Source organism: Pipistrellus kuhlii, unplaced genomic scaffold, assembly GCF_014108245.1.
Source record: "Pipistrellus kuhlii isolate mPipKuh1 unplaced genomic scaffold, mPipKuh1.p scaffold_m20_p_2, whole genome shotgun sequence".
Lineage (NCBI taxonomy): Eukaryota > Metazoa > Chordata > Mammalia > Chiroptera > Vespertilionidae > Pipistrellus > Pipistrellus kuhlii.
The window spans coordinates 100,463,243-100,488,973 of NW_023425515.1; the positions used below are offsets into that span (position 1 = coordinate 100,463,243).

The window sequence follows — 25,731 nt, forward strand, 5'->3', positions numbered from 1 at the left end:
TCACCCTACACAGCCTGCTGTTCAGTCATTTAGTCATCTCTCACTAACCCCCCTGCCGACCTGGTCACCCCACACAGCCTACTTGTTTAGTCTTTTGGTCATCCACTAATGCCACTGCCAGCCTGGTCATAGGCAGCCATCTTGTAAGTGCATGAGGGTTAATTTACATATTACCTCTTTATTATATAGGCTTATTATTATTTTTCTAATTCTCACCCAAAGGCATGTGTCATTGACTTTTTTAGAGAGGGGAAAGGAAGGAGGGACGGAGGCACGGAGGGTGAGAGAGAGAAGAAAACAACAACATCAATCAGTTGCTTCCCACACTTGCCATACCGGAGGATTGAATCCAAAACCTAGGCATGTGTCCTGGCCAGGAATCAAAACTCCGACCTTTTGGTTTATGGGATGATGCACCAGTCAACTGAGCAACACTGGCCAGGGCTATCTTATAGTTTTTAAAAAATGTTTTAATGTACATTCTATTAATTGGGAAGACAATTATCAGACTTTTGTCCTGATGTAATTCATAGTTTATTTTTTATACAACTAAAGTAATCAAGACATCTGTGCTTGACACATTGGTCTTCACTATTTATTGATCCCTTTCCCTTCTTCTCATTTACAGTAGAAAGGCATTTGACATTTCTCCCCCCCAAAATGTAGGCATTACATTACTAGGAAGAAATATTAACTTATAGAGATAAGGAAGAACATGATGGCGAACATTTTATATTTTACTTTATTTTATATTTTTTAAAATAACATTTATTAGTTTTAAAAAATACAGAGGCGTACAAATAAAACAAGGCATATAAAATCCCACATAATACTTGTATTAGCTAACAGGGTATCCCAACATTTACCACTTTAAACCAACAAATATTTATTATCTTACTATTTCTGAGGGTCAGTAATCTGTGTGCAGTTTAGCTGGGTAGTTCTGGCTTAGAGTTTCTTAGGAGGCTGCAGGTGTCTGGGTCTGCTGTCATTTCTAGTCTTTTTTTTTAATATACTTTTTTATTTTTTTAATAAATCTTTATTGTTCATATTATTACAAATGTTCCTCATTTCTTTCCCCTCCACCAGGTTCCCACCCCACCCTCTGCCCTTTCCCCGCCCCCCACTGTCCTCATCCATAGGTGCACAGTTTATGTTCAGTCTCTTCCCACACCCTCCCCACTCCTCTTTTCCTGAGAATCATCAGTCCCCTCCCCTTCCTTACCTCTGATTCTATTATATTCAACAGTTATTTTTGTTTATCAGGTTGTTTTTTTGTAAATTCCCTTGGTTTTTATTTCACTTGTTGATATATACATATTTGTTGTTCATAATTTTTATCTTTGTTTTCTTCCTCTTCCTAAAGAACCCCCTTCAGCAATTCATATAATTCTGGTTTGGCAGTGATGAACTCCTTTAGCTTTTTTTATTTTTATTTCTGAAGCTCTTTATCTGGCCTTCGATTCTGAGTGATAGCTTTGCTGGGTAGAGTATTTTTTGGCTGTAGGTTCTTGTTATTCATCACCTTGAATATTTCTTGCCATTCCCATCTGGCCTGCATGGTTCCTTTTGAGAAATTAGCTGACAATCGTATGGGTGCTCCTTTAAGGTAACTATCTGCTTTTCTCTTACTGCTTTTAATATTCTCTCTTTGTCTTTTGCTCTTGGCATTTTAATTATGAAGTGTTTTGGTGTGGTCCTCTTTAAATTCGTTTTGTTTGGGGTTCTGTGTGCTTCCTGAACTTGTAAGTCTAATTCTAACACCAGGTGGGGGAAGTTTTTCTGTCACTATTTCTTCCAGTATATTTTTGGTATCTTGTTCTCTCTTCTTCTGGGACCCCCATAATTTTGATGTTGGTTTGCTTGAAGTTGTCCCAGAGGCTTCTTACATTATCTTCAACTTTCTGGATTCTCTTGTCTTCTTGCTTATGAGGAGGAGTATCCTCTGGCTCTTTGTGTTCCAAATCTTTGACTTGATTCATGCAATCTTCCATTCTGTTTTTACGACTCTGTATTATATTTTTTATTTCAGACAATGTATTCTTTATTTATAGTTGATCCCTTTTCATATCCTCATAGGTCTCATTTATTTTATTGGCCTTTTCTAGGAAATTCTTGAAAAACCTTATAAGCATGGTTTTGAACTCTATATCCAGTTGCTTTTTGTCCTCCATTTCTTTTGTTTGTGATCTGTTTCCTTGTCTCAGCATTTTTGCTGCTTCCCTGAGTTGATAGGGTGGCTTTGTGTGTTAAGGTGTCCTATATGGTTCAGTGGGTCAGCCTCCCAGTTATCTGAGGTGGACACTCTTGGTGCACCCCTTTGTGGACTGTGTTTACAGCCTTGTTGTAGTTAAGTCTTGATTGTTGTTGGTATCACTGGGAGGAACTGACCTCCAGACTAATTGCCTGTGAGTATCAGCTGTGTCTATGCCTGGAGAGAGCCTTATTTGATTTATCTTAGAAAAATGCAAAGGCCTCTGTTCTCAGCTTGGATGGAGCGGAGTTTCAAGGTGGAGCCTACAGCTTTGGATTTCCGTCAGCCCCACCCTATGAGGTTCCTGAGTCTCAGTGTTCCTCAGTGTCCTTCAGTACTCCCGGCAAGCATCTCTGAGAGAAAGGTGCCCTAGAGTTTCGCCCGCTACCAGACAGTCTCATCTCTCCCTCAATGAGCCGAGAACTGGGGTTCAGTGCAGTTGGAAGTGGGGTTGAGAGCAGTCCGGAGCTTATGTCTCCTTCTCGCTAGGGCAATCCAGTGGCACAGTCAACAATCCGTCTTCTGTGCACAACATGTGTGCCTCCAGGGCTCTGCCTTTCGCTGCTGCCCTGAATTTTCGCCTTACAGCCCAGATTCCCTCTGTATGAGCCTGGGATCTCGGGGTCTCGCCCAAAACTGGGGTTCAGTGCAGTCAGAACTCGGGTTCAGTGCAGTCGAAACTTGGGTTCAGCATAGTCAGGAACTTTTATCTCCTTCCCGCTAGGGCACATGTGTCAAACACAAGGCCCGCGGGCCAAATCCGTCCCGCCAGGCCTTGCAATGTGGCCCGCACCGCGCTGTCATCACTGCACTCCGCTGCGTTTCCATCACAATGACAGTTTATGACTGTTCAGTAAACCATTCGACCCGCGATTTAGGCTGGATTTTAGATTTTGGCCCCTTCTCTGATTGAGTTCAACACCCCTACGCTAGGGAATGCCAGCCAGGCACTCAGCCTCCCCTCTTCTCAGGCTTGGTCCTCTCTGAGCAAGCATCGTGTCTCCGTACCTTAGGCGTTTACAGCTCCTCTGATTTTCCTTCTGGTTTTCTCTTTCCTTCTCATTGTAGAATTTCCAGTCAGTCAACTTTCCTGTAGTTCTGGATAATGTCCACTTTATATATTAATTGTATTTTTTGAAATTGTTGTGTGAGGCTGCAGTTAGGCCGCCATCTTGGTTTCTCTCTGATGGCGAACATTTTAGGTCTGCTAATTTATCTGAAGGAAATAATTAAACATGTTTTAATTGAACTATAAGAAAACAATAAGTAAGCAATATTTATTTATTTATTTATTTATTTTTTGTTAGAAGAATTTACTATATTTTTTTATAAGCCCCTTTGGTAATAGCTTAATGAAACCAGAGATTGGACCACCAAAATTATTTCTGCTCTATAGTTGTATTCTTGAACATTGACTGAATCATAGGCTAGTGTGAAAGTATGAGTGATTCCATTACTCTTAGGAAAAAAATCAATTGTATCATTTCTAATTTTTTACTGACATTTACTATGCCAAATGTTCTTATGGGCATAAATTATTTTGACATCTAATGGATTGATATTTTCTTTTATCTTCAGAGGTGATAAAATTTTAATACATTTTAATTTAGTTTTATATATCATTCTCTAATTAATAGGAATTTGGGGATTATAGTAAGCACTACATTTTTTAAGGTATTTAAAAAAATATATATCTTTATTGCCCTAACCAGTTTTGCTCAGTGGATAGAGCATCGGCCTGCAGATTGAAGCGTCCCAGGTTCAGTTCTGGTCAAGGGCATATACCTTGGTTGTGGGCTCAATTCCCAATTGGGGGCATGTAGGAAATCAATGTTTTCTCTCATTTTCTATCGCTCTCCCTTCTTCTCTGTAAAAAATCAGTAAAATATTGATTTTTAAAATCAATATTTTAAAAATATATATATCTTTATTGATTTCAGAGAGGAAGGAAGAGGAAGAGAGCAATAGAAATGTCAATGATGAGAGAGAATCATTGATTGACTGGCCCATGAATGCCCCACACTGGGAATGGAGCTGCCTAAATATTTAAATCAACATCAATATGGAAGGATGTTACTGTGGATTTTTAATGAGAATATGTATTGGTTAAAGTTCTTCCAAAGAATACTGCACATTTCAAATTCTCATTTCTAATTTAATATACATGCATTATGTATGAGATTAATAAGCATGAAGATTATATTATTTTAACATTGGCTCTATTTTTTTCTAGATTACACATGTTGTGTGAATTGGAACATAGCATCAAACCACTTTTCCATGAGTCTCTAGGTGATAATTCTCAAGAAGATTCTCTAAACTGGGTAGCTCGACTAGAAATGACCCAAAATTCCTATAGAGCCAAGGAACCCATTCTTGCTCTCCGGAGAGCTTTATTAAGCCTCAACAAAAGGTTTTTCCACACTTTGTTTTAAAATGTCAATTATTGTGAATTTAGTATTGTATTTGTATATTACTTGGGGTATTTAGATTTTTCTAATTTTCTCTCTGAATCTCTATTTTTCTGTTTTTAATGATCAGAACTTAAAAATTACATGTACCTGCAATATATCTTTTTTTAATGTTAAAAAAACTTATCTGGGGAGGTACAGATATGAGTCATTAATAGGTCTTCATAGACTCATCGATAAAAATAGAGTAAGAAAATTAAAAGTATATATATATATATATATATATATATATACACACACACACACACACACACACACACACACACACATATATATATATATATTTATTTTTTTTTTTAAGCAAATCTTTGATTTCTTTGAAATGGTGTATTAAGAATGTTCCATGTTAGAAAGAGGTGTTTTGGCATTGAATACACTTAAAAATGCTCTTTCCCTCCTGTCACATTTCTTTAGACAAGATTACAATGAAATGGTTGGAGAATGCTGGCTACAGAGTGCCAGAGTAGCTAGAAAGGCTGGTCACCACCAGACAGCCTACAATGCTCTGCTGAATGCTGGAGAATCACGACTTGCTGAGCTGTATGTGGAGAGGGCAAAGTGGCTGTGGTCCAAGGTAATGCCAAGGGAATATCATCATATATATGTATTTTGCAGATTATATACTTTTTCTAAAAGCCTGAGTGACAGTCTCCACTCTCAATTGAAAACCTTCTTTTTCTGTCACCATTTTTCATCATTTACTTACTATAATTGGGAAGGAGCTATTCTTTTTATCCTGAAGTCCCCAAATAGTTTTTCATTTCAAGACTTAAAGTGTAGTACTTTCAATTTTCACATATTTTGCATTGTTTTCTTGAGGGAAGTGACCAATTTTACTTTGTTTTAACCTCCTATACGCATAAAGATTATATGTAGTAAGATATAAAAAAAATATTTGTTAAATGAACACAACATTGTTCTTATTCACATCTTTGGCAGATAATTAGTTTTTTGTGGACTTGTCAGTACTTACCATCAAGATTCACTTCCAATTAATCTAGCTTGTTAAGAAGGGCTTAGCTTCAGAACAAAAAGTCTAATTGCCAAATTAAAGCTACGAGAAAAGGGCTTTTTATTTTATTTATTTTTTATTTTTTATTATTATTTTTTAATATATTTTATTGATTTTCTTACAGAGAGGAAAAGAGAGGGATAGAAAGTTAGAAACATCGATGAGAGAGAGAATCATCCATCAGCTGCCTCTTGCACACCCCCTACTGGGGATGTGCCCACAACCAATGTACATTCCCTTGACCGGTATCGATGCCCTTGACCTTTCAGTCCGCAGACCAGACCGATGGTCTACCACTGAGCCAAACCGGTTTTGGTGAGAAAAGGGCTTTTTGAATATCTTAACTTGGAAAGCTTATGTCTAAGATTTAAAAGTTGTTATCTATTAATATATATCATACTCATGTTTGGCACCAGTTTAGTATTAGCAGTAGATATAACATGTTCTGAAGTTGACATTTACCAATTATAGTTGGTGCCACCTGTGCCTGCACCAACTTCATGGTGGCTGAGAAAGGACAGGAGAGGAGATGTTTCCCAGACAGGAAGTGAAAGTAATAATTCAGACTGCACTGGTCAGTGCCTGGTCATTTTCTGCGCTAGTGTAATCCTATACATTGTAATACCTTAAACACAATAGTATGTTAAAAATGCAGTTCATCACCTAATAATTCATTGCCATTACTCCTCCCATTTTCCCAGTTTTTCTAAGTAGGACTCTTACATTCTCTCATCCAAGATATCAGGGCATCATCTTGAACTTCCTACTCTTCCTCACTTTTCACATACAGTTGGAGACTAAATCTACCTTAGAACAGTCTTTTAAATCATCCCCCTCTTATTTGTCTGCTGCTTTTATTTATTCCATTTGTAACCTATGACAATGTTCAATAGTCTTTTTGGCAGTCTCACCATTTCTCTGTATACATTACTGCAGTCTGATGTTTCTAGAATTCATGTTGAATCACATTGCTCCCTTGATTAAAATCCTCCAAAGTATTCTGTATGCCTTCAGCATTAAGTCTGAATTCTAGAAAGTACAAAAAGCTTTTTGTGATTGAGTTCCAGTCTACCTCTTCAGTTTCAGTAACAAACCCTTTAGGCTTCAGCTAAAACCAGACTACTCACTCTTCTCCTAATTAAAATTATTTTCCCTTCTACCAAGAATATTTTTTACTCATTATTTAATGAGATCTTCCTTATTTGGTAACCTTTCCAGACTGATGCTCTTCTCCATTTTCTTATATTTTCAGATACATTTTTGGGACTCCCTTTACTTTCGCCCATTATGTCTACATATATTCCTCTGTTGTTATTTTACATAGTCTATTTCTTCACTTGACTGTGAACTTTTTAAAGCCAGAGATTTGGATTTATTCATTGTCATATAGATTTATTTTCAGTTCCGAGCACTTTGGTCGACTATAGAATGAATGAATTTGAATTCTACATGAAATGAAGCAATATTTTTTTTTTAGGATTTTACTTTTAATAGCATGGAAATAAGAGCTGAGTGTTAAATTCAAATGGTTCTACACATAAAATATATAATGAATTTTAAATCCTAACAATTTTATTTATTTTTTCAAAAAATGGAAATATGTTCTTAAATGTTGCCTTTTTTTTTTTCTTTTTTCCTTTAGGGTGATGTTCACCAGGCACTAATTGTTCTTCAAAAGGGTGTTGAATTATGTTTTCCTGAAAATAAAACTCCAACTGAGAGTAAAGACATGTTAATCCATGGTCGAGCTATGCTGCTAGTAGGCCGATTTATGGAAGAAACAGCTAACTTTGAAAGCAATGCGGTTATGAAAAAATATAAGGCAAGTATATTTATAATACAATTTCAATGAGAAACTCACTTTTTTCTTTTTGAAAATGGATAAAATTATTTAAAAGTCCAGATGGAAGAATAAAAAAAAATTTTTTTTATTATTATTTTTTATTTATTTATTTATTTATTTATTTATTTATTTATTTATTTATTTTAGCAGAAACTCTTTATTCCAGATATACTTTCCAGGGCCGGCCCTCTGTTTTTTTTAAATAGTTAGGAAACTTGTTTGACTTTTAATGAATATATAGCTAGAGGCACTATTACAATAAGGTAAATAAATTCATGAAATCATCACCCAGATTAAGAAGTAGAATATTATTAGCAATTTACAACCCACTCTTTCACTCTCCTACCCAAAAGTTAACAACTTTTTTTTAACAAACACAATAAATACATTCCTTACTATTAGTTATTAAGGTTTTCATAGATGGTGCTATAAGACAGATACTTTTCAGTAATCCATAGGTCAAAGACAAATTGCAATGAGAATTGAAAAATACTTTGAACTGAATGATAATAAAAATATGACATGTGTGATGCAGCTAAAGCCATACTTTTTTATTAAAATAAAATTTTTAAATATTATTTATTTATTGATTTCAGAGAAGAAGGGAGGAGAGAGAGATAGAAACATCAATGATGAGAGAGAATTATTGATTAGCTGCCTTTGCACTCCCCTACCGGGGATTGAGTCCACAACCTAGGCATGTGCCCTTGGTCGGAATCGAACCTGGGACACTTCAGTCTTCAGGCTAACACTCTATCCACTGAGCCAAGCTGGCTAGGACTAAAATATATTTTTATTGATTTTATAGAGGAAGGGAGATGAGGAAAAGAGAGATAGAAGCATCAATGTTGAGAGAGAATCATTGATTGGCTGGCTCCTGCACGCCCCCTACTGGGGATTGAGTGCACAACTCCAGGCATGTGCCCTGACCAAGAATTGAATTGTGACCTCCTGGTTCATGGATCAATGCTCAACCATTAAGCAACACTGGTCAGGCAACTAAAACCATCCTTTAATGGAATTTAAAATGTTATATGCATGTATTAAAAGAAAACAAAGACTCAAAGTTAATGAGCCTTAAGTATCCACCTCAAAGAGTTAGTAAGAGAATGAAAATTTTTAAAAAATCAAAGAATGTAGAAGTTAGGCAATAATAAAGTAAGAGACAGTGGCTATAATTTGTGAGGCAGATTACCTGAGAAAGAGAAGTTATACAGACAAAAAGTTATAGATCTGTATAGGTAGGAATCTGATTAAGGGCCATGATGTACATACATAACTCAAAACCCTTATGAGGCCCAGCTGGAAAGAACAATTATGAGGGAACTATAAGAACAATATTTGGAGGGCGACTAGACCCTTTGATGTAAATTATCAGTGTCAATATTTTGGGACACAGGATAGAAAAAGGTAAAGTGTGACAAGTATATTTGGAGGGCAAACTTAGAAAAATTAGTGTGTGTGTGAAAATTTATTAAAAGTCCTAGAGCTGCGGTGCACAAAAATCCATGCACTGTGTGAGGGGGTCCCTCAACCTGGCCTGTGCCCACTCACAGTCCAGGATCCCTTGCTCCTTACCGGCCGTCTTCTTGCTACTCCTTACTGCTTGGCTCACTGTTCCTTAGTGCTGCCATGGAGCAGGAGAGGCTCACGCCACCACTGCTGTGCTGGCCAGGCGTGAGCCCAGGTTCTGGTTGAGCCGCTCTCCCTGTGAGGGAGCACACTGACCTCCTACATTGAGTATCTGTGCCCTGATGGTCAGTGCACATTATAGCAACTGGTCATTCTGGTCATTGCACTGTAAAGGTTGCTTAGGTTTTTATTATATAGACTAGAGGCCTGGTGCACTATGGGGTGTATCCCTCATCCCAGCCTGCACCCTCTCCAATCTGGGATCCCTCTCAATCCAGTACTGCTGGCTCCCAACTGCTCATATGCCTGCCTTCCTGATTGCCCTTAACCGCTTCTGCCTGCCAGCCTGATCACCCCCTAACCACTCCCCTGCCAGCCTGATTGCTTCTAACCACACTCGCCTACAGGCCTGGTTACCCCTAACTGCCCTCCCCTGCTGACCTGGTCACCCCTAACTGCCTCCCCTGCAGGCCTGCCCCTCCCCAACTGCTCTCCCCTGTAGGCCTGGGTCCCTCCCACCTGCCCTTCCCCCAGGCGCTGTTGCCCCCAACTTCCCTCCTCTGCCGGCTTGGTCACCCCTAACTGCCTTCCCCTGCAGGTTTGATCGCCCCTCAACTGCCCTCCCTTGCAGGCCTGGTCCTTCCCAACTGCCCTCCCTTGTATACCTGGTTTATTCCTACTGCCCTCCACTGTTGGCCATCATGTGGCGGCCATCTTGTGTCCACATGGGGGCAGCCATCTTGTTTTTTGAAGTGATGGTCAATCTGCATATCGCTCTTATTAGATAGGATAGAGGCCTGGTGCATGGATGGAGGGCATCTAGTTTGCCCTGAAGGATGTCCTGGAACAGGGTGGGGGTTCCCTTGGGGTGGGGGGCAGCCTGGGCGAGGGGCCTGTGGTGGTTTGTAGGCTTGCTACGCTCTCCGGTGACCCAAGTGGAGGCCCTGGTATTTTGGGATTAATTTATCTTCTATAATTGAAACTTTCTAGCCTTGAGCGGAGGCCATGGCAGGCCAGGACGGGCGGGAAGCTTGGTTTGCACCATTGCTGGGGGCAACCCAAGCCTCCTGCTTACTTCAGCTCTGTGGCTGTCGCCATATTTGTTGGAATAATTTGCATACTCCCACCCAATTTGCTTGTGGGCATGGCTTGTAGGCATGGAGGATATATGGTCAATTTGCATGTTTCTCTTTTATTAGATAGGATAGTAATTAAGGTCTTTCTATACACTATGGTCTGTGTCCTTGGGCTATGTGTATATGCATATAAGTTCTTAAATTTATACTAAATAGGTCCAGTAAATATGCATTCACCAGTTGCTGTGAGTAAGCAAATGCACACAGCTCTGGTATGTCTTAACATACATATGTCGGAAGATTGGTGGGCAAGCCTTAAAAGTGCTATAGATACAGAGAGAACCAAGATGAAGGCATAGGTAAATGCTTCTACTTGCCTCCTACAGCCACACCAAAATTACAATTAAAATACAGAACAACTATCATCCAGAATTGTGGCAAAGCTAGATGAGTGGAAGTACTACAACTAGAGAGGTAAAGAAGAAAGCACACTGAGACTGGTCGGAGGTGCAGAGGCAAGGAACAGGCTAGTCCAGCACCTGGGTGTGTCACTTTTTTAATCAGGAGGGAGATTGCCTCTGTGGAGGCCACCTGGAGAAGTGAGGGGTCCCAGCCCCACACCAGGATCCCAGAGCCGAGAAAAGAAGTCCCTACGCTGTAAGAACTACAGACTGTAAAAACCAGTGCAGATTGCGGCTGAGGTACACACAGGCTGCTGGAGACTCAGCTGTTCCGCTTAAAAGGCTGGTTCTAAAAACTGAATTTACAAGCTCCCACTTCATCTCAGCTCCAGTGCTAGGCAAGGCTCTGGGGAACCCAGACACATATGGGGAGAAACTGGACTATCAAGCATTGGGGCAGGAACTCAGGGGCAACTTTCTTGAAGAAGGAGGTGCTCCCAGCAGTCATTGTTCTCATGCTGGTACCTCCCCACTGAAGGGCTGACTGGCAGCCATTTCTGTTTGCTCCACCCAGGTGATTCCCTGAGACCCCGCCCCACCCAATTTACAACCCACCCAAGCTGTGTGCATCAGCTTTTGCATATGAATGGCCTGTCCTTTCTCAGGCTAAAACTCTGTCAAACAAGCTGTAGCTGAGTCAGGGAGCCCCTATTTCTATTCTCAAAAATGTTTCATGAACACTTTAAAAGACTGTATATTTGCTGCTTTGGTGAAATGCTTTGAGAATATCAATTAAACCAATTTGATCAAATATGTCATTTAAGGCCACAGTCTCCTTGTTGATTTTCTGTCTGGAAGATCTATTCAATGATGTCAACGGGGTGTTAAGATCCTTTACTGTAATTGTATTACTGTCAGCCTATCCCTTTATGTCCATCAAGGTTTTCTTTACATATTTAGGTGCTCCTATGTTGGGTGCATAAATGTTTGCAAAGATTATATCCTCTTGTTGGATTGCTTCATTTATCATTATGTAGTGTCCTTCTTTACCTCTAATTACCTATTCATATTTTATTTTTATGAGCGTTGGCCCATACACTGAAGGGCTGTGGGTTTGAATCTGGTTAAGGCCACATAGTACCTTAGTTGCAGTTACCTGAGTCCCCCTTCCTAAAATACCAGAATACCTTAAATCTGACAATTGAATGGTTTTATTTAATTGCCAGTAGAATCTTCTAGCCAATATATTAGAAGTAATATCAATACAAAAATGGTTTTGACATCAGACTTGTAGAAAGAACTTATCTCTTAAACTAGATACCAGGTGAAATGTAACTTAATTTCTTCTATTAGCAAATTGTAGGCAAATAGTGTATTATTTCATGACTACTTTTTATATTGTCACAAATTATTGATTCCTAAGAAATAATAATGATACTCCACTCATTCTTTTTATCTTGCTCATTAGCATTGTTTTACATAGAAAGGTAATTTATAGTGTGGGGTTTTCTGAGGAGAGTATCCTGTGTTCTCTTTTTCAGGATGTGACCTTGTTTCTGCCAGAGTGGGAGGATGGGCATTTCTACCTTGCCAAGTACTATGACAAATTGATGCCCATGGTCACAGACAACAAAATGGAAAAGCAGGGTGATCTCATTCGATATATTGTCCTTCATTTTGGAAGGTAAGTGTTAGAACTGCAAGTTTGCTGATTATATATGACTAGGTGACTATTGACATTGAATTGTTATCACAGATCTTTTCATATTCAGGATGTTGTCTGCTTTACCACTGATTCAATCTATCACATTAGATGAAATGTTAATTTTTTCTCTCTCCATAAATAAAAACTATTTTAGCCCTACCCAGCTTGGTTCAGTGGTTAAGAGCGTTGGCCCATACACTGAAGGGCTGTGGGTTTGAATCTGGTTAAGGCCACATAGTACCTTAGTTGCAGGTTTGATCCCTGGTTCCAGTCGGGGAGCATGTGGGCAGCAACCTGTTGATGTGTCTCTCTCACGTGGATGTTTCTCTCCTGTTCCCTTCCGTTCACTCTAAAAATCAATGGGGAAAAAAATCCTCAGGTGATGATTAACAAAAAAACAAAACACCCACAAAAAACTATTTTAATGGGATAAGGCATGTATACTTAAAAAACATTTTATACTAACAAGTATATACAATGAAAATTGCATGTTCTTCCCATTTCAGACCCTCATACCTGAGTCCCCCTCCCTAGAATACCAGATTACCTTAAATCTGACATATTGAATGGTTTTATTTAATTGCCAGTAGAATCTTCTAGCCAATATATTAGAAGTAATATCTATACAAAAATGGTTTTGACATCAGACTTGTAGAAAGAACTTATCTCTTAAACTAGATACTAGGTGAAATGTAACTTAATTTCTTCTATTAGCAAATTGTAGGCAAATAGTGTATTATTTCATGACTACTTTTTATATTGTCACAAATTATTAATTCCTAAGAAATAATAATGATTCTCCACTCATTCTTTTTATCTTGCTCATTAGCATTGTTTTACATAGAAAGGTAATTTATTTCAGAGCAGTAGATATTTAAAGTTGCCCATTACTGTGTATTTTGACTTCTCAGTTCAATATTTTCAGGAATCAAAGCAATATTTGTTTATAAATGAAAGGATTGTAATATTATCCAAGTTTTCTTCCCAAAATGGAATTCAAGTTTTATAAAATCCAAACTTAATTTTATTTAATAACTAGAGGCCTGGTGCACTCAGGGGGTCCCTCAGCCTGGCCTGCACTCAGGGGGTCCCTCAGCCTGGCCTGCACTCTCTCACAGTCTGGGAGCCCTTGGGGGATGTCCAATTAATGACTTAAGCCTGCTCCCCTTAGCCATCAGTAGGACATCCTTAGCGCTACCTTGGAAGCAGGAGAGGCTCCTGCCACCGCTGTTGCACTCACCAGCCATGAGCCCAGCTTCTGGCTGAGCAGCGCTCCCCTGTGGGTACACACTGACCACCAGGGTGTAGCTCCTGCATTGTGCGTCTGCCCCTGGAGGTCAGTGCACATCACAGTGACCCTTCATTCTGCCATTTGGTCGATTTGCATATTAGCCTTTTATTATATATGATGATTATTAATTGCTTGTTATTGAGGCAGAATTTCTGGCCTATTGGCATTTTAAAATTGAAGTATAACCAGAGGATATTTTTCTTTTCTAAAGTATGTAGTAGCGTTCATTTGCTCTGTAGTATTAGTATATGTATTGGTATATAACATTTACTTAATACATTTCTTTGAAAATGGAGTTATTTAGAGTCCTTGATATGCATAACACTGTTAGGTATAGTGTGAGATACCTATAAATATAGTTTAAGAAAATAAGGCAATTTTATTTATTTATTTATTTATTTATTTATTTATTTATTTATTTATTTAAAATATATTTTTATTGATTTTTTACAGAGAGGAAGAGAGAGGGATAGAGAGCTAGAAACATAGATGAGAGAGAAACATCAACCAGCTGCCTCTTGCACATCCTCTACCGGGGATGTGCCCGCAACCAACATATATGCCCTTGACCGGAATTGAACCAGGGACCTTTCAGCCCGCAGACCGACACTCTACCGCTAAGCCAAACCGGTTTCGGCAAATAAGGCAATTTTATAACATTTTATCCATAGTAGTTACACTAAAACATTTGGATACTTAAAGGAGTACACTCAGCTATGGAGATTCATATCCTTTTAATGATTGAATAACTGTTATTACTAATTAAGCATCAGTATTTGCCCTCAAGGAATGCCATTCTAATTAGGTTGAAAAACTTTAAGTATGTAAAACATTTAAATATTGATGTATAATAGAATGGTATCAAAATAAGAAGTGTAAATATCTTTTTTATATTATCAAGATACCAAAAATGAGTCCAGAATTTGGGCAAATCTGAAGTCAAAACTCATGCCCTTGGCTTTGTGATTTGAAAAGTATACTTTTTTTGTACTGTATTCCTACAGAAACCTGGTAGGCCTTATGAAGACGGTAGGATTTGAAAGATAATTACATTTAAGAAGGAGCGGACATTACTGACTTTTCACAGATAGGCAGAAAAACGGGGTTTGAATGGGTTATTCAGAGGATTGTGAGGAAACTGGAATTGAGGGAAGATGTATGCTGGTGAGTGATAAGAGACTAAGATTGGAAAGTTATGAAGAAACAAGTTTGTGAATATTTGAATCCTTGGCAGAGTTGTTCATGTGGTCTTAATATATAAATAGTTGGTTATTGGTTGGCTCTGAACATGGGGAGAACATGATAAAACTAGAATTTAAAGAATGTTAGTCTGGAATTTATTGAAGGGAAGAAATGTAGAATTAGGGAGGCTAAGTTATTATAATTTCCCAGAAATTGAGTGATTGGGCATGACCTGGGCCATGGAATGCAATTAAAGGCACAGATTCTAAGGGCAATTTGAAAGAAGTATTGATAGGATTTTGAGTAGGTCATAACTTATATTAATTTTGTTGCAGGCAATATTGAGCTTAGTAGGAAAAAAAGAGAGAGAGGAAGTCAAAAGATAATCTCTATTAGGAAGAAGGAATGATACAATAATTTTTGTCAGAAGGCTATATATAATTCAAGTAATAGTTTAAATCTTAAATTTTTAATGTATATAACATAAAGAACACTATGTTAATATCTTCTCTGTATGATTGCAGATCTCTACAATATGGAAATCAATTCATTTATCAGTCAATGCCAAGGATGTTATCACTATGGCTTGATTTTGGTGCTAAGGCATACGAATGGGAAAAAGGTATAATTTTGTATGTAAAATTTTCAGGAACCAAGAAGAATTATATTTTTTATATGAAGTCAGATTTAGCCTCACAGTTTAACTTATTAAAAGCTAGGAATGAATTTGATAATTAAGATTTTATAAATTAAAAAAGTTAGCTATAATTAAAAAATAAAATTTAAAATTATTTTTTTTCTTTTTTTTTTTAGTAAATTTTTATTTTTCATATTATTACAAATGTTCCTTTCCCACCCCCCTCCATTGCTCTCCTCCACCAGGTTCCCACCCCACCCTCTGCCCTTTCCCCACCCCCCATTGTCCTCATCCATAGGTGCACAGTTTATGTTCAGTCTCTTCCCACATCCCCTCTCCCCTTTTCCCCAAGAATCGTCAGTTCACTCCCCTTCCATACCTCTGATTCTATTATATTCAACAGTTAATATTGTTCATCAGATTTTTTTTAAATTTCCTTGGTTTTCAGATTTACTTGTTGATAGTTACGTATTTGTTGTTCATAATTTTTATCTTTATTTACTTTCTCTTCTGAAAGAACCCCTTTCAGCAATTCATATAATTCTGGTTTGGAGGTGATGAACTCCTTTAGCTTTTTTTTATTTGTGAAGCTCTTTATCTGACCTTCGATTCTGAGTGATAGCTTTGCTGGATAGATTATCTTTGGCTGTAGGTTCTTACTATTCATCACCTTGAATATTTCTTGCCATTCCCATCTGGCCTGCATGGTTTCTGTTGAGAAATCAGCTGACTGATTTCTGTTGAAAAATCAGTAACTACCTGCTTTGCTCTTGCTGCTTTTAATATTCTCTCTTCGTCTTTTGCTCTTGGAATTTTAATTATGATTTGTCTAGGTGTGGTCCTCTTTGGATTCCTTTTGTTTGGAGTTCTGTGCGCTTCCTGGACTTGTAAGTCTAATTCTTTCACCAGGTGGGGGAAGTTTTCTGTCACTATTTCTTCCAATATGTTTTCGATATCTTGCTCTCTCTCATCTTCTGGGACCCCCATAATTCTGATGTTGTTGGTTTGCTTGAAGTTGTCCCAGAGGTTTCTTACATTATCTTCAATTTTCTGGATTCTCTTGCTTTCTAGCTTCTGTGGAGGAGTGTCTTCTGGTTCTTTATGTTCCAAATCTTTGACTTGATTCTTGTGATCTTCCATTCTGTTTTTAGGACTCTGTATAATATTTTTTATTTCATACAATGTATTTTTTATTTCTTGATCCCTTATCATTTCTTGTTGATCCCTTATCATTTCTTGTTGATTCCTTATTAATTCTAGTTGATCTCTTCTCATATCTTCATAGGTCTTATCGATCTTTTCTAGGAAATTCTTGAAAAACCTTATAAGTGTAGATTTGAACTCTATATCCAGTCGCTTTTTGTCCTCCATTTCTTTCTTTTGTGATCTATTTCGTTGTCGCATTTCGCAGCTACAGATAGGGCAGGGTTTCAGGGTGGAGCCTACAGCTTTGGCTTCCGTCAGCCCCGCCCTATGTGGCTCCTGGGTCTCAGGGTCCTTCAGTACTCCTTGCAAGGGCCTCTGAGAGAAAGGTGCCCTCAATTTTCACCTGCTACCAAACAGTCTAGATTCTCCTCCAATGGCCTGAAACTGAGGTTCAATTCAGTTGGTAGTGGGATTGGAGGTGGCGTTCAGAGCAGTCTGGAGCCCCTGTCTCCTTCCCGTCAGGGCAATCCCGAGGCACAACCAACCGCCCCTTCTCTGCGTGCATTGTGCGCACTGCCGGGATCTCCTTTCACCGCTCCCCCAGGGTTCCGCCTTACAGCCCAGCTCCCTCTGGATGAGCCTGGGTCCCTGGTGTCTGGCCTAGAACTGGGGTTCAGAGCAGTCGGAACTGGGGCCCAACACAGTCAGAGCTTTTGTCTCCTTCCCGCTAGAGGACGCCAGCCAGGCACTCAGCCGCCCTCCTCTCCGGCTTCGTCCTCTCCACGTGCTCCGCGTGTCTCCATACCTCAGGCTTTTACAGCTCCTCCGCGCTTCCTTCTGGTTTTCTCTTTGCTTCTCATTGTAGAATTTCCAGTCAGTCGACTTTCCTATAGTTCTGGGTAATGTCCATTTTATATTTTAGTTGTATTTTATTGAAATTGTTGTGTGCGGCTGCGGCTAGGTGTTTACCTGGGCAGCCATCATGGATTCTCTCTAAAATTATTTTATAGTAGAGGCTTGATGCATAGGATTCATGAACTTGTGGGGTGACAGTGTGTGGCTTGTGTGGACCGGCCTGCTATGGGAGCGTCACTCATCCTAGTCAGCCAAGCAGTTATGGACCCGCCCTCTAGGCGGCTGCTCCCTGGGCCAGCATCTTCTGTGGAGCCCAGTCCACTCGCCTCTCCAGAGGATCCAGTCGGGGCTGGGCCCAGGGACGATAGCACTGAGAGGCTGCAGAATAGGCCTTAAATCCACCTCCTAGCCTCGGGGATCAGCTCTGAGAGCTCTGTAGCTGCAGCAGTGCTGCATGGCCTGTAGGCATATGGAGGATGCATCAGGGAGCTAGGAGGAGGAGGAGGAACATAGGGTGAGGACACAATGATCATAGCCCAGGTTCATGCCCTTCACTCATTCTGGTAAGTCAAGTGACGCTCCCACTGTGGTAGAGCGCTGACCACCAGGGGGCAGCTCCTCCAATGAGCATCTGCCCTCTGGTTGTCAGTACATGTCATAGCAACTTGTCAACGGGTCATTCTGGTCCTTCCGCCATTTGATCACTGGTCTTTTATTATATAAGGTAATTAAGTGTGAACAAGAAACTAAGGGGAAAGACTGTCCTGGCCTGTGTGGATCTGTTGGTTGGGCGTCATCCAATGCATGTGCACCAAGGGTTTGCTAATTTGATTCCAGGTTGAGCACCTGCACAGGTTGCATGCTCTATGCCCAGTGGGGGGCGTGCAGGAGGTGGCCAATAGATGTTTCACTCTGACATTGATGTTTCTCTTTGTCTCCTTTCCCTCTCTCTCTCTCTCTCTCTCAAAATCAATTTTAAAAAAAATTTAAAGGGGGAGAACTAAACATAGAATTCTTAAGTTAAAATAGGGTAAACTTTCAATATTCTATAAATTTTATTTGTACAACATAGTTATTCAACATTTAAATACCTAACAAAGCAATCACCGTGATTAGTCTGGTACCCATCTGTTACTGTATGAAATTATTATAATATTATTGAATATATTCCCTATGCTGTACATTACATCCCCTAGACTTATTTTATAAATTTGTACCTCATTCCCCTTCACCTTTTCCACCTTTCCTCCCTATCTACTCCCCCCTGGCAACCATCAGTTGTTTTCTATATCTATGAATCTGTTTCTGTTTTGTTTGTTGGTTTGTTTTGTTTTTTAAATACCTAAACATAGACTTTTTAAGTAGTTATAGTTCAGGACCTGCAATTGAAAATTTGCTCACTCTTTGATGAAGCTAAAAGATATTGGAAAATAATAAAAGTTTAATCCAAATAATTTACCATAAAAATTATAATGGGTTGTGGCTTGTTTTGTTTGTTTCTACTAAAAATTAATGGCCCTTAAATTTTTCAATGGCCCTAAATATTTTTTCCTACATGGACAGAGAAAACTATATTTTTACAAATTGGCACTTGGCCTGGTATTGTACATGAGAATAGCACACATTATTCACTCTTTTTCCATGGAGGAAACATTATAAGACCTCACTGGTAGTACTGAAACCATTGGTAGTACTAAACCCTAATCAACTTCTTCAACTCAGTTAGAAATTGGGCAGCAGCTTCTTCATTGGCAAATGCAGCCTCTGCCATAATTTTTATATTTTTCAGTCCAGATCTGTTCCTGAGTCTTTGTAACTTTATTTGTAGTAAGTGGCTTGGTATCACTTATTTCAGGGATTCCCTTGCTGAAATTTTTGTATGGGATCATTACTTGCTGGTGCAATACGTTACTCTCATTCGGAAAAGTTATTCTGTGTATGTCTTCCATCCACAAATTTAATTCCTTTTCTATCTTAACTAAGCACTTCTCATATATTGTGGCTGAAACTTTTGCAGTTTGAGGTGCAATAGTAAAACTAGCACAACTTTTTTTTTCCTTCTTCAAAACTTTATGGATAGAAAGAAGAGTCTTACTATAGATGTTAGCAACCCCAGCATATGATTTTTTTTTTCTTTCCAGACTATTGAGAACTTTTACCTTTTGATTTAAATGAAGCATTTTAGGGCTTCTCTTTGGCATATATGAATTGCCACGGTCACTACTCCTGTGCTTTGGGGCCATTATTAAAGTAAAATAAGGGTTATTGGAATATAAGCACATTAGTAGTCGATCTAATAAGTGAGAGACCTAAGTGACTAGCATGTATAGCATGAAGACATTGGACAAAAGGATGCATCATGTACTAAGGAGGACAGAGTGGGGATGGAATGAGATTTTATCATGTTATTCAAACTGTTGTGCAACTTAAAACTTATTAATTGTTTATTTCTGGAGTTTTCCATTTAATATATTCAGATAGCAGTTAGCTGTTGGTAGTTGAAAATATGGAAAGCAAAACAGTGGATTGAGGGGATTACTTTAATGTCTTAAAGCTGTTTTTAAAACAAAATTTTTCTTCTGTAAAATGAACTGTTATATTGTTTTATTCTTTCTAACTTCTATTTTTTTTTTTTTTTTACTTTGATTTTTCTTCCAGCTGGCCGGTCTGATCGTGTCCAAATGAGAAATGATTTAGCTAAAATAAATAAAGTTATCACAGAACACACAAGTCAGTTAGCTCCATATCAGTTTTTAACTGCTTTTTCACAGTTGATCTCTCGAATTTGTCATTCTCATGATGAAGTTTTTGTTGTCTTGATGGAAATTATAGCCAAAGTGTTTCTGGCCTATCCTCAGCAAGCAATGTGGATGATGACAGCTGTCTCAAAGGTAATATATTTATCACAACAGTAGGTTTTTTCTCCTTCTTATATGGCATTAATTACTTAATGCTAATATGTAGGTGTGAGTTCAGGGTTTCTCTCTTATATTAGATTTGTAGTAAACATAAATATTAAAAAAACAAGTTGTAGCATAATGTTTCATTTAAAAAAATATATATTTTATTGAGTTTTTACAGAGAGGAAGAGAGAGAGATAGAAAGCTAGAAACATCAATCAGTTGCCCCCTGCGCACCCCCCCACTGGGGATGTGCCCGCAACCAAGGCACATGCCCTTGACCGGAATCGAACCTGACACCCTTCAGTCCACAGTCTGACGCTCTATCCATTGAGCCAAATCGGTTTCGGCCATAATGTTTCATTTTAAAATTTGGAAATATCTATCATACCAAATGAATTGAGTAATAGGTTTAAGATCAAAGAATTCAGCATGCTTTTTCTTTATAAGGTATATAAATTGTTAGTGGTTGGTATAAAATAGCAACGTGCCCTGGATGGGTAGCTTAATCAGTTGGAGCGTTATCTGTACACCAAAAGGATGCAGGTTCAACTTCTGGTCACTGCACATACGTAAATTGTAGATTCCATCCCTGTTCAGACGCATATGTTGGGCAATCAGTCAATGCTTCTCTCTCACATCAATCTCTCTCCTTTTTTCTCTCTCTAAAATCAATCAAAAGCATATCCTCAGGTGAAGGTTTAAAAAACACACACATAAAACAAAAATAGCACCCTAGCCAGTTAGCTCAGTGGATAGAGCATCAGCCTGCAGACTAAAGAGTCCCATGTTCGATTACCGTCAAGGGTTGTAGGCTTGATCCCTGGAGCATGCAGGAGGCAGCCAGTCAATGATTCTTTCTCATCATTGATATTTCAATCTCTCTCTCCCTCTACCTTCCTCTCTGAAATAAATAAAAATATATTAAAAGACAAAACAACAACCACCTATTTTTTCCCCAAGTTTTTTAATCCAAAGTACCAAAAGTGTTAATACTAGATTGAAAAAACGTTTTTGCATTATTAATGGAACTTTACAACTTGGTAAATACGTTTGTTTAATAAATGTTTTAGAGACTTTAAAAAATATATAGAGATAAAAAGGAAAAATTTATACTTTTAATATTTTAATATGTTTTATACATTTTCTGTGCATATTTTAGCTCTAATTTTTATTACATAGATACATAATTTCATGATTTCACTTAAGATTGTTACCATAAGTCTATTTTCATGTTACTAAATATTCTTCAAAGACATAATTTTAATAATTATATAAAATTCTGTAGTAGTTAGCCATAACTGTTGATTATTAAGATTGTTTTCACTTTTTTTGCTATTGTATTACATCTAGACACATCTGCATTTATTTTAATTTCTGTTTTCTTCTTCGGGGTAGATCCTAAGAAGTGAATTCATCAGGTCATAGAGTAGCAGCATTTTTATGACTATTGATAATATTGCCAAATTGATTTCCAAAAAGTTTGAATCAGTATCTAGTAACCGCATCATGAGTACTTTTAAAGTTGATTATTGTTAAAAATTTTGTTGTTAATCTTTTTTAAATCTTGTATAAAATTGCATTTGACTTTTTTTTTTTTTTTTACAGTCTTCTTATCCCATGCGTGTGAATAGATGCAAGGAAATACTAAATAAAGCTATTCATATGAAAAAATCTTTAGAGAAGTTTGTTGGAGATGCAACTCGTCTGACAGATAAGCTTCTAGAATTGTGCAATAAACCGGTATTGTCATAAATCTTAGTACGGTATAGACCAGTGGTCGGTAAACTCATTAGTCAACAGAGCCAAACATCAACAGTACAATGATTGAAATTTCTTTTGAGAATGAAATTTTTTAAACTTAAACTTCTTCTAATGCCACTTCTTCAAAATAGACTTGCCCAAGCCATGGTGTTTTGTGGAAGAGCCATACTCAAGGGGCCAAAAAGCCGCATGTGGTTTTCGAGCCGCATTTTGCCAACCACGGGTATAGACCAATGTTGGATATTTTTATGCAAAATTTCTAGATGATTTTAGCTAGTTTTCTTTTATTTGACTAAGTTAAAATTATAACATATATTGGTATACACAGATAGCAGAAGTCATCAAATTGTATGCTTAAAGCTGTGCAGTTTCCTCTAATAAAGCTGGTTTTAAAATTACTAATATGTCCCTCTCTCCAAATATCCTCCAAATTTCTAAAAGTTCTTAATGTAAATTCTTCTGGGAGTAAATTATCCATGTTTATGGAAAACAATTTTAAGTAGAAAATATGAGATAAGCCTTGTAAAATGTGCAGTGAATTCAAATTGTCTCTGTGGTTGTTTTCTGTCATGTCTTTAAACTTTCAGACTTTATTACATTAACCTACATGAAAGGAAAGAAGATTGGATTTTTGATTTGCTTTAATTCTTTCAGTACACATTTTATTACCTACCTGGAGACAAACATGTTGAGGGAAACAAAGAACATAAGACATGTTCTTCTGTCTGGAAGTTTTCTCATAGGAAACTTAGTAGATGGTTATTATTTAGTGTAATAATTCCCCTTTTTAAAAGTAAATTTGTGAGTAGAATATGGACATGCTTATAGGAGTGAGCCACTCTTGTACCTAGGGAATTGGAGGGCAAAAACCTTAAAGAATTTGTAGGAAAGACAAAGGTGGGTATATGGCTAGTTACTAGAAGGGAGAGAGACTCCTTATGTAGTTAATAACTATATTTCTCTTTACAAATATTTACTATCAACTGTTTATAGGTGAGAAAATATAAGGTTACCTTATCGCTCACCTTTCCTTCTACAATAAACATCTTGAAAAAATAATCTGTTTCCTATCTGCATTAATTATATTTGCTTTCTAATGCACTTGATGTGGTAAAAAACAGTGTGATGATAATGGCCAATGTTTATTAAACACTGACACTTTTACAAGTTTTTAATTTTTTATCTGAAACCTTTGTGGCCAGCTACATTTAGAAATTAAGAATTTTTCAAATTTTTAAAGGAAATACAGTGCATTACTTTTTTTTGAGTATCATAATCAGATATATAATTATTTTTGTAGTGAAACATTCATTTTTGTACTAAGTGCAAAATTTTGCTGCCAAATGAGATGTAATAAAAAAAGTTTTTACAGAGCTGTTTGAATTTTATAAAGTCTGATAATGGATTATAGGCCTCTATTATCTCCTTTTGTCATTTATAATAACAATCCTACTATTGTTGACTAAGTAAAAGAATACAGAGTGGTTAAAATAAGATGATGTATTAAAAATACTTAAAAATAAAGATAAGAAAAAAATACTTAGAAAACTACAGACAGTGGGGCTATTACTTAAGATATTGTAGAACTGAAATTTTGTTTTGGATGAAACTAGAGATTCTATAATTCAAAGTAAACAGAGAAATTAAAATGTACAATTTCCCCTTCCTCCCCCAAGGTGGATGGAAATTGCTCCACATTAAGCATGAGTACTCATTTTAAAATGCTTAAAAAGCTGGTAGAAGAATCAACATTTAGTGAAATCCTCATACCTTTGCAATCAGTGATGATACCTACTCTTCCATCAATTCTGGGCACCCATGCTAACCATGATCCATTTCCTGGTCATTGGGCTTATATTGCAAGTTTTGATGATACGGTAAACTTCAGTTTTATATACCTATAACTAGTATGTTTCTTAAATTTAGTTAAATTAAAAATTTCAAATTAATTTTAAAAGTGTCTTTTCTCAGATACTAAGTGAATTTTATTGGCAAAGATGTGATTGGAAATACAGAGAAGTATTGATGAAATAAAATTAAGTGATAAAAATCCAATTTTCAGCCTAGTACTTTGATTTTTCACATTCTTACATTTGTTTTTAGTATGAGTATAATCATTTTTTCACAATTTGATTTTTCCATACTCTCCTTTAGTCTTAAATATAGAGAACAGGAAAAATAAATACAATCTTTTGTTTCTATTTTATAAGAAAGTGAAATTCAGCTAGGAAGAGCCTGATTCTTTTTTTTTTTTTATGGCTGTTTTAAAGAAATGGTAATAGAGTATTTCTAAGTAAATACTTTTGAAAAAAATTATTACAATGCTTTTGTTTTAAAACATTTGTTTAACTCCTTCAGAGCCAGTTATTAAATCACATAATGCAAGCATTCTTATTGCTTATAGTCATGATTTGTTTTAACTCAATATTATTAGGTAGACATAGTAAGTAGATTTGAATTTGAAGGAGTTTCTTTTTAAAGTAATCAAGTTACTTTCAATTGATAAACATTTGTTATGATTAAAGACATTTAATAACAGTGTCTTAGCCTTTCAAGAAAGGTCCTAAAAATATTTTAAAATTTTTTTAAACTTTGTGACTACTTTAAAGGCTGTCTAAATTTGGATGTGTATGTACTTACATTGCTGATAAAATAATCCTTTAATTTCATAGTCATTAATAATTGGAGAAAATTGTCTCTGCACATGGGCAACCATTCTCTTCATACATCATAGATAATTAAGATAAAATAAATTGTTAAAAGAATAAATTTACCACATAATATAGATTTTTCTCCTTTTTATTATGTTAGATAACACAATATTTATAACATGTATAGAAACTTACACAAAGAATTTTAACCTTAATTAATATATAATTTATCATCTTTTAGGTGGAAATTCTTGCTTCTCTTCAGAAACCAAAAAAGATATCTTTAAAAGGAACAGATGGAAAATTCTACATCATGATGTGTAAGCCAAAGGATGACCTGAGAAAGGATTGTAGACTAATGGAATTCAATTCCTTGATTAATAAGGTTTGGAGATAGTTTGCTTTTATTTTAGAATTACCATAATTACTGTCAATTCAACACAGGCTTTTCAATATCTCATTTAAGATCAGTCTTAAAAACAGGAATAAAATATATTGCTTTTCATTTTAAATTAATTTTTAAATTGGGATATTCTTCTTTATTGATTCTAATGTCATACTTTTTTCTTGACATTTATGTGGACTACTTATTCCTAAAGTTTATAATGTGTTTTTGGTCAGTGATGTGGTTTTGAATTTGACAGGTTATAATTATAGTTATGTATAATTTATTTCATATAGCTCTAGAATTAAACAAAATATACTTTATCCTTACCTAATGTATTTAAGGGTTAATCATGTGAAAAGCTTTCTTATGCTAGAAGAGAATTTTTCAAATGAAGCTATAATATTAAATTGCAACAGTAAACTGGGGATATTATGAAATTCATACTCTTGTTTATACATTTTTGAGATAATTAAAATTAAACAGCAGTCTCTGTGCCTAAGTATTTAATATATTAATAATATTT

General features: G+C 36.8%; 1 protein-coding gene across 12 annotated transcripts in view; it reads left to right on the forward strand.

The window, feature by feature from the left end:
* Nucleotides 1-25,731, forward strand: part of ATR (ATR serine/threonine kinase) — a 192,446-nt gene that overhangs the window by 144,402 nt on the left and 22,313 nt on the right. For 10 of the 12 annotated variants that reach the window (XM_036447780.2, XM_036447781.2, XM_045584125.1 and 7 more), the window contains 9 exons: nucleotides 4,488-4,667; nucleotides 5,140-5,299; nucleotides 7,380-7,559; nucleotides 12,231-12,373; nucleotides 15,392-15,489; nucleotides 20,164-20,396; nucleotides 22,014-22,148; nucleotides 23,846-24,046; nucleotides 25,062-25,205. In XM_036447780.2, the coding sequence (XP_036303673.1) occupies nucleotides 4,488-4,667; nucleotides 5,140-5,299; nucleotides 7,380-7,559; nucleotides 12,231-12,373; nucleotides 15,392-15,489; nucleotides 20,164-20,396; nucleotides 22,014-22,148; nucleotides 23,846-24,046; nucleotides 25,062-25,205 (1,474 nt within the window). The remainder of the gene's footprint in view (nucleotides 1-4,487; nucleotides 4,668-5,139; nucleotides 5,300-7,379; nucleotides 7,560-12,230; nucleotides 12,374-15,391; nucleotides 15,490-20,163; nucleotides 20,397-22,013; nucleotides 22,149-23,845; nucleotides 24,047-25,061; nucleotides 25,206-25,731) is intronic. The other 2 variants (XM_045584129.1, XM_045584127.1) reach the window with 2 other exon arrangements.